The sequence below is a fragment of the Arachis stenosperma genome, chromosome 5 (genome assembly GCF_014773155.1).
Source record: "Arachis stenosperma cultivar V10309 chromosome 5, arast.V10309.gnm1.PFL2, whole genome shotgun sequence".
Lineage (NCBI taxonomy): Eukaryota > Viridiplantae > Streptophyta > Magnoliopsida > Fabales > Fabaceae > Arachis > Arachis stenosperma.
In genome coordinates, this window is record NC_080381.1 from 6,535,015 (window position 1) to 6,548,583 (window position 13,569).

At 27.9% G+C, this 13,569-nt stretch overlaps 1 protein-coding gene across 1 annotated transcript; it reads left to right on the plus strand.

The window, feature by feature from the left end:
• The first annotated feature begins 7,332 nt into the window (after positions 1–7,332).
• On the plus strand, positions 7,333–12,711 carry LOC130982456 (branched-chain amino acid aminotransferase 2, chloroplastic-like). The gene is made up of 8 exons (XM_057906468.1): positions 7,333–7,480; positions 7,559–8,011; positions 8,087–8,218; positions 8,570–8,668; positions 9,260–9,376; positions 11,699–11,794; positions 11,983–12,095; positions 12,215–12,711. Exons 1-8 carry the CDS (start codon positions 7,343–7,345, stop codon positions 12,327–12,329), a joined length of 1,263 nt encoding a protein of 420 aa, XP_057762451.1. The 5' UTR covers positions 7,333–7,342; the 3' UTR covers positions 12,330–12,711.
• Positions 12,712–13,569: the final 858 nt, after the last annotated feature.

Consider the following 13,569-nt stretch of genomic DNA (forward strand, 5'->3'; position numbering starts at 1 on the left):
CACTAATTTAATATTTCTAAATACAAAATCTCTATTCATATAGCATTTACTAAATATGATTTTGTATCTCTTTGTTTTTGATTGGACGGACAAAAGATAATACAATAATAAAAATGTATGTACAAAATTATTCATCTAATCGATCATATGTTTGAATTTTGTATCACATTGAATTTGTAATAATTAATGTGTGCATAAAATTCTTTACAATGACAAGTTTGATATTTGAAGTGAGCATCCAAGAATGAAACGCACCGACTATCTAAAAAGCAAAAAAAAAAGGCATTTTGGTTGGCCACGCCAAACTCTCTTTTCCAATGCTGATGAATGCTTTGATTGCTGAGATTTTCATTTTTCACACATAACCATCATGCTTGCGTTTAAAAGTTGTGAAAAGCATATGCATCCATGTCACCCCCCTCCACTAAATAGTAAATACCAATGCTACCTCACTGCCCACTCAGCATCATATTGTGTCTATGTCAACATTCATCTAACAATTACTCCTTTTATTTTAATTATTTTAGTCTTTATTAAAAAAAATAGTTATTTTGTCCCATAATAAAAATACATATTAAGATTACAAATTAAAATTTTTTATTAAAAATACAAAAAATTTAAATCCTCAATATGTTTATTGTGTATTTATTATAAAAGAAAATATACATTAATAATAATCTTATCATGTATCTTAAATTATATGTCCTTAAAACACATATTAACTAAATTTTAAAAAAAATATTCTGTTTAAATATTATATATATATTATGTTAATGATATGTGTTAAAATTATTAATTAATTTTTTTATAAAAAAATTCAGTGTATTTTTATATTTATAAAAATTTAAATTTTTTACTAATACTAGTAATCATAAAAGTTAAAATACATATTAACTAAATTCATATTTAAAATAATATAAGATCAAGAAAATAAAGATACGAAGTGTGTATAATACGTAAGTCTTACAAATACACTTTTTTTCGTACAAGTGAATATTTAAGAGGACTAATTTAAAACTCTAGGCTAATTGAGTTAGTCTTAATTGGAGAGGTGGATACACTCATACACATATGAAAAGATTATGATTAGGCCAAAAATTAATTAAGATTGAATTGGTTAGTTGTAGGTTGGTAGTGTACAGTAGAAAGGGAGGTAAGGAAGAAGCAGAAACAGTTGGAATGGTTTGCCGGTTATGTTGTGGCACAAAGTTAAGGCAGAAGGGGCCCATCAGAAACGGTGCATATAATTGATGGAATGCGTATTGTATTGCAAATGCCAATTTCATAAGATATGTATAGAGGTATAATAGGATTCTTGTCCCTCCATGAGATAGCAAACTTTGTGCATCAATCTGAACTTTTCCAAACATATGCATGTTTTTCATCGTCATACAATTATCATGCGTTTTATGCATGAATTGTGAATTATATATAAATGCCCTATTCAAATGTAAGAATTTTAATGTGTTAACCAATGTGATAATATAATTAATAAGAGGTGTTGAGCTGATTTCTTTTTAATTAGATGAGATATATTTTGGTTATTCAAAATATGGAAAGTGAATAGCTGTAAAAAGCATCTCAACATTCAAGTTAATATAATTGATTTTTTTTTTTTTACTTCAAAAACATACATGTGCTTAAACTATAAAGTTTGATTTATGGATGAATATCCATTTCGGTCTCTACTAATTTTTTTTGGAAGGATCTTGAGACTTTTAAAAAAATACATTTTTTTATTCATGATATTTAATTTTGTAGGACTGATTAACCTTTTTGTTAATGTTCTCTTTTTAAAATATATTTTTGCAGTACCTAAGAGATTAGTCATTGGACTTCCGACCTGATGGATATCCTAGTGCAAACCAAAATATATTTATGTGACACGTTAATCACTAATATATCCTTCATTTAGTTTTTATAAATAAAAACAATTTAACTAATATTTAACTAATATTTTTTTAGTTTTATACTGTAAATTTAACTATTGTATTTAAAAAAGTAACAAAAATATATTAAAAAAACTAAACGGCATTGACAATTATCGTTAAAAATAATGAGACTACCAATAAAAAAGAATGGGTAGTGCTAGGGAGCCAATGGATAATAAACATCTCAATAAAAAATTAAACTGATTTTGGGGTTCACCAAGGATCGAACTCTTGACCTTTCAAATCTAGAATTCTAATACCATATCTGAAACCACTCATCCCAAAAGCGTAACCTGACAGGACAATGTAACACTAATGGTCATATCTCTAATACTTCTTAAACCTCCATTGTACACATTGTACGCTTAGGCCATTGGCTCCCTAGACTTTTTCAAAAAGAATTTATCAATCTTAGTTGGTTTTTAATAGATTAATCAATAGTTTAACATGTCATGTAAGTTTATTTCGTTAATCCAAAAAAAAACATTAATAAAGGACTTAATTAATCTCATAAAAATAAAAATCAAACACCAAAAAAATAAAATTTATTGAGGACTAAGTAGTCTCTCTACATATATGGGGTGTTTGTACTGCAGTTTGTTTCGATTTTAAATTGGAAAAATCAGTACTAAATTTAATTAGATTGATTTGGTTCATATTTTTTTGTCCGAGGCCAACTAAATTAAACCAAATCGAACTGAAAAAAGAAGAAGATATAATGTGAAACTTCCAATCACGCAAGAGGCGGAGATTAATTAACATGACATTATGGTTTTAGACTCTTTTCCTATGGTTTTTGGACTAATTCACGAAGTCATCATAGATAGATGTTGAAACCATGACCCTAATAAATCAATCTCCATGCCTTGTCGACAACGACAATTTATTGAAAACACATGGTGTGATTTGATTACGAATTTCGTTACATTGGTTCTACGGTGGTTGAGAAAGCCCTGCCGCCAACAAAGCAAATTATGTTGAGCCAAGCATATTCATAATTCACGCTCTTTAATTTCTCTGGTGTTTTGGTTGCCTGGTTTCATCATAAATGTTTTGAACGGTTAATTAACAAAATTTAATATTTGTGCTGCACCTCTAGATTATGTAGCTGGTACATAGCTTGAATTTTTTGGTGCTGAAAAAGAAAATTAGAAGGCTAAGAGGAAATATAGCTAGCTAGGTTGTTCTCATTAATATATGACTATTATTGTTGCTATAATTATTTCATGCCTCCTAGGCTACACTATATATGTAGTGTTGAAAACATTAATTTTATCTTTGACGGCATATTGAAAATATTATTGTTACGAAAAAGAGAAGACAAGTCACATGACATTTAATTTATTCACAACACCCAAATGTAAATTTTTTAATGGATAATGTTAAAAGATTTATTTTACTAAGAATTTTTAATCTATATATTTTTTAAATAAAAAATACTACGTGCACACCAAAAATTAGTCACTAAATTAGTAATTATTATTTGTATATATATACATATATTATTTAACTCATGTGTAACGTGTATTTTATATTGGTGACTGATTTTTATGTACATGTAAGGAATGAATCTAAAAAATTTGATATACTGGGCAAATTTTATATAAAATTTTTAATTATTTTTTGTTATTTTTTATTATATAAAAATAATTTATGCATAATATGCAATTAGTAAATTGCTCTTTTTTAAAGATTTTATCAATATATATAAAAAATATAGAATTTTTTTTAATAATTTTGTTCGATTGCTCGCAAGAAAGGTGGATCGGATGGTTGGTGGGTTGAGAGCAACGGGTTGATCGAGGGTGTTTCAGGACCTAGGCGCGAGTTTCACAGAGAGGTGTTGTTCCGAATATAAAACTATAGTTAAAATAAGTTATTACTTATCTCAACAGTACTGGTACTCTTATAGAATATAAAATACAATTCTCAAAATAAAACTATAGTTGAAATAAGTTATCATGAAAAAAATAAGATAATTTTTTTTAACAATATAAATTTAAAAGAGAATTTGAAAAAATGTTTAAAATAGACAATATGATTATTAAAACAAAATAATATAAGTAATTATATTCATAAAAATAAGTATATAGAAATTAATTTAAAAAAATATAATGACATTGAATATATGATATAAAATTGATTAAGTAAAATTATCAATAAAAAATAATTAAAATGTAAGCCTATCACATAATTAAAAATAATTACATATAAAATTTTTAAGTATTTTATTTTATCAATCACATATCTCAGATATATATTTCTTCAAAAAACTTGGAGGCTAAGGCCAAGGCCACTATTTATTCTCCTGAAATTTGTGCACACATAATATAATTATTCTTAAATACGTTTGTTTTATTATATATTTCTATAATTTCTCCTTATTAATTTTTTAAATTTACTTAATTTTTTCATTTGGTTGATCGAATAATTTTAGACTTAGAGAAATTATTATTATTATTATTATTATTATTATTATTAAAGCGACAACTCTAACATATATATGACAATTGACAAGTATAACATTGCAATATATTTTTATTACCATCAATCGCTTTTGGAATTTCAAAACATACTTTTCACACTAGGCATTTGTTAGGAACCACAGTAAATTGAGGGAGGTTAAGATTTGAAAGGCATAAGGTAGCTTGAAGATGATGTTTGTGAATGATTAAGGGTGTTGTGTGCCCTTAATGGGATGCAAATTACGCAAAACCATGTTATAAATTCCAATCTAAATAGAATAAAGGTAATCGGAATCCTCAAGTCGGCATGCATGCATGATATATATCATCTATTTCTTTAATTATTATGGATATTGGATACTTTGGAAACCTCAGGGAGCAACGGACTTCATATGTCAAATGGCATATAAGCATCAATATGTAATATATCATCCTAATATTCTTGATTCCAACGGTAGCACAAACGTTAAAATTGGGTTGACTATATCATTACTCGTATATCTTACACTAACGAAGCAAGAGAATATATGTAGATTCTGGCTTAGACTTTAATAATTTAATTAAGTTGGAGAGTACGTATGTGTTTAAACCTTTCAATTAACTTAGAATAATATATATCATGCATGCGTAATGATCACCACTCAACTTGTTGGATTATTCTAGAAAAAGAATTATACTTCTTTGAAAGATTATTATTGAACTCAAAACTATCATATTATGTACAGAAGAAAAGGTATGGTATTAATTAATTGGTCCCTGATTAATTAGTATGATACTCCAGTTAATAAAATAATATATATGATATATATACTTGAACTATCTATTTCCTTTTGGTTTTTTAGTGCAATTGAATATGATGTATTAACAACTTAGGGGAATATACACCAAAAATACAACTTAAGGGAATGTTAGGAGCCAATAATTTTAATAAAATAAATGAAAAAAGGTTGGTTGGTATTGATTTATAGAGAAATTATGTCATTTGAATTATAGTTTGTTGGTCAAATTTTTATAATATTATTGATATACAAGAGGATGAAGATGATGATTGAAGATATTTCAAATTATATTTTAGATTATGTGTTATGTTTGATTGGTTATAAATTTAAAGATATTTAATTATATATTTTGAATAATGTTAATTTTATTATTTTGTTTAAAAAACTTAGTTTATGATTATGTTTATTATATATTTATAATTATAAAAATTTAAATGTTTATAAATTTAAAAATTAATTTTTTTATATTTTTAAAAATTATAAATTTATTGTAATTATTATGAAATTATATATATCATTTAATATTTAATATTTATATATAAAAATAGAGATTTGTCGTCTAATTTACTATTAAATGTGATAAGAGAAAAATTTAGGACCACCTTATTAAATAAAACGAGACGAGTCAGCTAATCAGATAGTGGGCTTTTGTGAGAGGGGATTCCGTTTGCCCTAACGTTGTTTATTCAAATTAGGACCAATGCCTAATAAATATACAGAGTCATAAACTTATATATATATTTTAATATTAATGAAAGCCGAAATGGAAGTGCTTTTTCTTTTTTTGGTTTTTGGTATTGATGTATGATTTACGTTCATTTTTTTTTCATATCATTGAATTGATCCCACAAAATTCATGTATGAATTGAGCCCACAAAATTTATATCCCATTCGGTTCATTCTAAATGGGCCTTAGGATACATTTGCTAATTTTTTTAGCATATTAAAAAAGATCTTCTAATAGATTTAGATATTTTACCTTAGGTCGAATGTAGAAGCAAATGAAAAAACACTCTGAACCAACGTTTTTTCTACCCAAAAAACAAGGGCTTTCTAAATGATTTATAAAGAGAAAAGTTTGTGTTGGACCATCTAAATGAAGACCAAATATATATGTAGACAAAATATATTTTAAAATTAAAAGGAGAATCCATCAGAAAATTCATAACCCACAAAGAAAAAGTAAGGTACTCATGATTCATGAATTGCATTTTAAGGGTTTTATGCCGTCTTAAATCCTAAACTTTTATCCAAAAAAATCTTCTAGACTTCCGATAAAAAATATTATAACATATTTTTTAAATAAAAATTTCCTATTGCAGAAACAATAACATTCAAAGATCTAGTCCAAAAAAAAAGGAAAAGATAAGAATTTTTTTAAAATAAATATTTTAAATATTTTATTTATCAATCTAAATAATTTAAATATAATTTATGTTTTTGTATCTTATTATTTATTTATACTATAAATATATTAATTACAAGTATATTTTATTTATATAATAAATAATATAAGTGGAGTACATTAATTTTTATGTATTACAGATATATTTATTTTATTTATTTAAAATTTGTGTCTTATTTTATTAAATATATTTATAATTAATTTGTTTACAGTATACATCAAATAAATAATAAAATATAAAATATAAATTATATCAAATTAATAAATAAAATATTTAAAATAATTATTAAAAAAATAAATAAGATAGAATAATAATGATACAAGGATGCTAGATTTTGTCAAGAGATAAGACTTGATGATTCATACCAAGTTCAAGATAAACATGTTTGAAATTAAAAGCAATCCTTTTTTTTTTAATAAATAATTTGGAAAGGCAGGAGCAGGTGAGGTGGCACGGCTGCTGGTTACCCTAATTCAATTGAATACTAGTGTATATTGATATTTGATCCAAGTGGTTTTAAAAAAAAAGTGGTAAGAATCGGTATTTTTATTAAAATTTAATAAGTATTTAATTATAAAAAAATATGTAATTTTATATTATTAAATATAATTTTATATCATTAAAAATAATAATAATAATTAATTGATGACTATAAATTATCAAATATGCGGAATCCTTACATTAATGTATCTAATATTATAAAATAATAAAATAATGACGACACATTTTTTTTGTGTAGTATATACCAAAGCGTAGCCCACATGCGCTGCACCTGCGCCTCCACGTCCTTCTCTTCCTTCTGGTTTAGAGAAATGGAGACCAGCGCCGTCCTGACAAGCTTTCGGCTCAGTTTTCCGATCTGCCCCTCCCTCCACCACTCTTCTTCTCCGTCTCTCAAGGTATCTCGCTCTCTCCATCTATCTCAATTCATTATTTTCTTTCTCAGTTCCAATCTCATTTTTTGATTAATTTTTCAGCTCCAAAAGCAGTTTTTTCCCCCTTCCCACAACCATGTGCTGCACCACCCTTCTCCTCTCACTCTCACGCCTACTCCTTCTCTTTCAAATGCATCGTACAGTCAAACCGTTGAATTAGCAGACATAGAATGGGACAACCTTGGATTCGGTCTTCAACCTACTGATTACATGTACATCATGAAATGTCCACACGGCGGAACCTTCTCGAAAGGTGAACTCAAGCGCTTTGGCAACATCGAATTGAACCCCTCCGCTGGTGTTCTCAACTATGGCCAGGGTTTATTCGAGGGTTTGAAGGCATACCGTAAGGAAGATGGCAACATTCTTCTCTTCCGTCCAGAAGAAAATGCTCTTAGGTTGCAGATGGGTGCAGAGCGCATGTGTATGCCTTCTCCTAATGTTGACCAGTTCGTTGAATCTGTTAAAGACACTGTTTTGGCAAACAAACGTTGGGTACTCTCTTATTCCATCTACTATTATACATGTGTTATGCTTTTGAGGTGAAATCTAATTTGGCTTTGATTTCAGGTTCCCCCTACGGGTAAAGGCTCATTGTATATTAGGCCATTGCTAATGGGAAGTGGACCTGTACTTGGTCTTGCACCCGCTCCGGAGTACACATTTCTCATATACGTTTCACCCGTTGGAAACTACTTTAAGGTAATCCATCTTTAAGGTATTCCATGTTATGATTTTGGAAAAATTACACAAAAATGGTTAGAGTTTAGTACTGTTGGATAAGTAGAAATTTATGTGTGCTTTTTTTATGAGATGTCTAAAGAGGATTGGATTTGTAGCTTGTAAATATGACGAAACCTTGTAGTAATCTTCTAACAGTCCACCATAATATCGTCCTCATTTTTGCAGTGTTGTGATCTGATGGTATCATAATGGTTGTTATTAATTTAATATTGACAATTATAATCATCTCTGTTTGTATTTTTTGTTGTAATTTTGAACATACTTGTAATGCTGTCCTTCAAAAATTTATGGAATATCAATTTATCACAGGAAGGTTTGGCCCCAATCAATTTGATTATTGAGAATGAATTACATCGTGCAACTCCTGGTGGCACTGGAAGTGTGAAGACCATCGGAAACTATGCTGCAGTAAGCCTGATCTCTTTTCTTCTTGTTTCGTCTTGGCAGTTGATTGCAGATGTTGTCTTCTATTTGTATCAAGTTAATTGCTTGCGAGTTCAAAGATAACTTTCATTATTTTGGCATATAGATTTCTTGTATTTACTAGATTGGTATTTAAGTGAATACATTATTTTCTTGTGTCTTTGGATAACGTATTTTTTTAAGATATAAATTCAGAAGTAGAACCATTGATACCAAAAATGAAAAAAGGTAGAAGTTAAAAATTATTTTGTATTTGTAAGTAATGGTAGAAGAACTTACGTCAGTGATATTAATATTTTTGACAAATATTAAGGACAGAACAGAAATAGTGGGAATCTATGAGAGATAATGAGTTAATCTTTTAAAGTACTTCTACTTTTTACAAAAGCTTGAGTTTTCTGTTTGATTATTTCTTAATTCTCATTTTTGTTCTACAACATTGTCTTGAGTTTTCTGTTTGCTTGATCTTTAATTCTCATTTTTTTCACTGGCATACTTTAACTTTTGTCTTCTTTGAAAATGAAAATCTTGATCCTTTTCCCAATTTCCTTCCCACCAAAAAAATTGTCTTTGTAGGTTCTGAAGGCACAATCAGTTGCAAAGGCCAAAGGCTACTCTGATGTTTTATACCTTGATTGTGTGCATAAAAAATATCTGGAGGAGGTTTCTTCATGCAATATTTTTGTTGTTAAGGTATTTTATTCTGTACCTGTTGAATTTTATTTTCTATAAGAATATCAGTACCTTTGAAATAATTAATAATTTATAAATTATTTTCTAAATTTTTGAAATTTTTAAAAGAATTGATCTTAATTAAAAAGATATTTAACAACTTTTTAATTAAACGTATTATAAAAGTATTGGTATCTTATAATTTTATAGAGTACTATAGAGTACTATGTAATTCTTATTATCAAAAATAATATTATTAAAAATTTTTTTATATTTTTTCTATATATATTGATAAAATCTTTAAAAAAAATAATTCACTAATTATATATCTGGCATAAATTATTTTTATATAATAAAAACATAACAAAAAATAATAAAAAAATTTATATAAAATTCGCTATGCATATCAAAATTTCTAGATCTGTCCCTACTTATGTATAGATCGTTTTGCAGCAACCTGACTTGCTTTTGATCCTTGTTACACTAATATGAATACCTTTATAGTTTCGTGCCATTCTTGGCCATATGAGTATCAATATTTATTATAGTTATTTTATTCAACTAGAATGAGACTCGCGCGATGCGTGGAGTGATAAATTATTGATAGTATATAATAAATATTAAAAATTATTATGTTTTGTAAAATTAAATTAAATAAGTGTAAACTAAAGTTAAATTTAAAAGGTGTTTTATTTAAAATAATTTGTAGTACAAAAGATTTGGATATTGAAATTGTATAAAGTGACATTTTATTTGGTAGTTTGATTTTTGCATTTGTTTTAGTTGATGGACTTAGTCTTCTTATGTGGCGCTCGTCCTCCTTTTTCTTTATTGGTTGTTGTTAGAGTTGTTGCTTTCTTCTTTCTATCGTAAGTTCTTGTGAAGACATGTTCTTTATGAATTGTTGAGTTATATACACTTTGTATTGTGTTATTTGTTCCATCTTTGCATGGATGTTCTTCTTTCGAAGATGTGTCTTGAATTTGTATGGTTTTCTTTCTCTTTAATCTCTTGATGGGTATGTGATCATCGTCTGATGATATTAGTGTTGGTGAAGTTGATTTCTATAATCAATGAATAATTTAAATTAGAAATAAAAATGATATCTTGAATAAGTGATTTTTTTTGGAGTATTACCTGGTTTATTTGTTGTAATGGGTGTTGAGATTTAGTATTGTTGGTTAGAACGAAATGTTTTGGTAACAGTGTATTGTTGAGAACATTTTTTGAGATTAAAATTATTTACTTTGACTTCAAATATAAGTGTGAGGTTGCACAAATTTTTCAATTGGAGTGGTGCTTCATTGTCATTACTTTTCTGGAATGTCATTATATTTGAACCAGTCGTGCCCAAAATTTTTTTTGACTTTTCATCTGAAAATAAGTAGTGGGTTATAGCTAATAATTTGATAGATGAGATTATGAAAAGTATATAGAATTATCTTATTGTTGAATATTGTGTTGTTTGATTACATGTGCAGTAAATATAGTTATCTCATTTTCATCTAATATAATCCTTTATAAGTAAAGAGACTCCTCTTCATTTGTGGTTGTTAATGTTTTTCATAGACGAACCACGCAAACTTTGATAAACCAATTGTCTATTTGTTTGGTGATATTGTCTAAAGAATGATGCTCCATTGAGTAAGTTTGAGATGTTGTGTAGTTCGAAAATAATTTTTTGAGCTAAATTTGATGTTATTTGAAGGAATAGTGATAAGAGACTTATATAAGTAGGTCAAATAGTATAGAATTTGAATATTTATAACGTAAAATTTATTATGATTAATAATATTTTTATGACATTTGTAATATGGATGTTTATTACATTTAATGAATTATTTATAAAAATTAATTATTGAGGTTATAAATTTATTATATTGTTTATAATGATAAGATGTAATAAGTATAAAGATATGAATTCAATGTCTTTGTAAGTTATAAATTTGATTAAACACTATTAATTTTTAATTATCAGTGTATTTTAGTTTTTTTTATATTTTATTTTTTTGCTAATTTAAAAATAATAGTTGATTTGGCAAAAATTGAGTGGTTGATTCTAAAGTTTTGCCAAGTAAGCAATATTACTGATATGGCATTAATAGAAGGAGAAACATGTCATAAAAATAATATGAATAAACTTATCTATCTACTTTTATATATTAAAAATAGATGATGTTTTTGTTTGTCAGTATTCTACTATTCTGGTTAACATTTTATTAGTGCTAATGATTGCATTTACTGAATTTCTTTTACCCTCATGCAAGTTTATGTGTTATTCTAGAAAAACCATGTCATCTGAGCTCACTGTATTATACTTTTCATATATTCATTTGTTTTCAGGGCAACAATATTTCAACTCCGGCTATTAAAGGGACTATCCTACCTGGCATTACTCGAAAGAGTATAATCGATGTTGCACGAAGCCAAGGGTTCCAGGTACCAGGCTTTTGGTTTAGGAGATGATTGTTGGAATATTATTTGTCATACTAATCAGAATGAATGATATTTGGTACAAAATGTAATGATTGGTATTATTAGTTCACAAGGTCATGGTCTGAATTTTTGTTTCTTGACTTTGATATACTTGGTTTCTTGTTTCTATTTACATTATGGAATATGTGCAGGTGGAGGAGCGACTAGTCTCTGTGGATGAATTGCTAGATGCTGATGAGGTCTTCTGCACAGGGACAGCTGTGGTTGTGTCACCTGTAGGCAGTGTTACTTATCTTGGCAACAGGTATCTCTTGTGATTTACATCAAACAACTTTTATGTGATTTAGCTAGCTAAATGCTTATTAGGTAGGTATCTAGGAAAACAAATTGGAACCAATGATTGACATTATTAAACTACTGTAGGGTATCCTATGGAGAAGGTATTGGAGCAGTGTCCCAGCAACTCTATAGTGTCCTTACAAGACTACAGATGGGTATTACAGAGGATGTGATGAATTGGACTGTTGAGCTGAGATAGGCACACAAAGAAATAGCTGGCACTGCATCTTCACTGAAATCCCGTGCAAATCTCCAATCACTAGAACTAGTTCTTTTAAAATTTTGCTTTTGGATATGATTAGTTCTTGTGGATAGTCACTGGGGTGTGTGTGTGTATTGCTATTGAATTACCATAGCAAGCACGTAAGGAAACAGTTTGCATTTGTTTATTTTCTTGCCAGTTGGAGAAGTCTTTATCAGTGGATTAGTTTAAGTTATTTTTGGTTGAAAACTAGACTTTTTTTTTTTATTTGTAACATTTTGTTTACCCTATATATAGGGTGCAGTAGGAAAGCATATTTCTGGTTTCTAAGACTAGCCTTTTGGTGGAAGAAAATAGCAGTTTTATATCTTTTATAGCAGTTTTTTGGCCACCTAGTTTGCATCTTATGCACCCGATTTTTCACAACAATTAGCAACTACATCGCAATTGAAACTTTTTTTGCCACTCATTGTACCTAAGTGGAAGTGTTCTATATTGAAAAAAAATATTCACAGCAGACTATTGGTTTGCCAGAATGCATAATGTTGCAATCATAAGCAACATACCTTCGAATATCACATTCAATTCTTTGTTTTAAATACTCGGTTGTGCCCTTTTCTAAGACGTACCTTGAATCAACCTGAATGTATAATTTCCAAGTATTTACTAGTTGCTAATATATACAAGGGTTTGAAGGTTGAAGGGTTAGCTCAGTTAAATAGTTAATAGTCTTAGAGAGTTAGTCTCCAGTTGAAAAATAGCTATAATCTTTTAACGATAAAAGAGATTAACAGACATCTTTTGTTGTGATCTAAAAGTAACTGAGTGCATTGCTCTTATTATTTTTTCATATATATCTTTTTTCTTTATATTATGATTAGAATAGTTTAGGTCCATGATCAAGGTATGAGGCAACCTTTTTGACCTTTTCCATCTTTCTTTTTACCTCATGTATAAAAAATTGGAAAGTATGTCTTTTAATACGTGATTTTTCTTTATTATTTTGTAATAAAAATGGGAAAGTACAAGAAGAATATAATAAACATAAAATGTGCAAACTATTCAGAATAGATCCTTACCAATAAGATATTGTATCTACTAATCATTGGTTTTAAAGAAGAAAAAAACAAAGACAAACTATTCGGATTTCTCAATTCTCATTGCTGTGTGAAAGGCAGCGGCTACCCAAATAACAGAATAATAATATTACACAATGTGGGAAAAAAAAAAGGGTGGA

Bases quoted from the DNA above. Each gene is read 5' to 3' on its own strand.
- LOC130982456 (XM_057906468.1), top strand. From the start codon at position 7,343: ATGCGCTGCACCTGCGCCTCCACGTCCTTCTCTTCCTTCTGGTTTAGA. The intron at 8,669-9,259 runs GTAAGCCTGATC...TTGTCTTTGTAG, and splicing joins CCATCGGAAACTATGCTGCA to GTTCTGAAGGCACAATCAGT. The intron at 11,795-11,982 runs GTACCAGGCTTT...GAATATGTGCAG, and splicing joins CACGAAGCCAAGGGTTCCAG to GTGGAGGAGCGACTAGTCTC.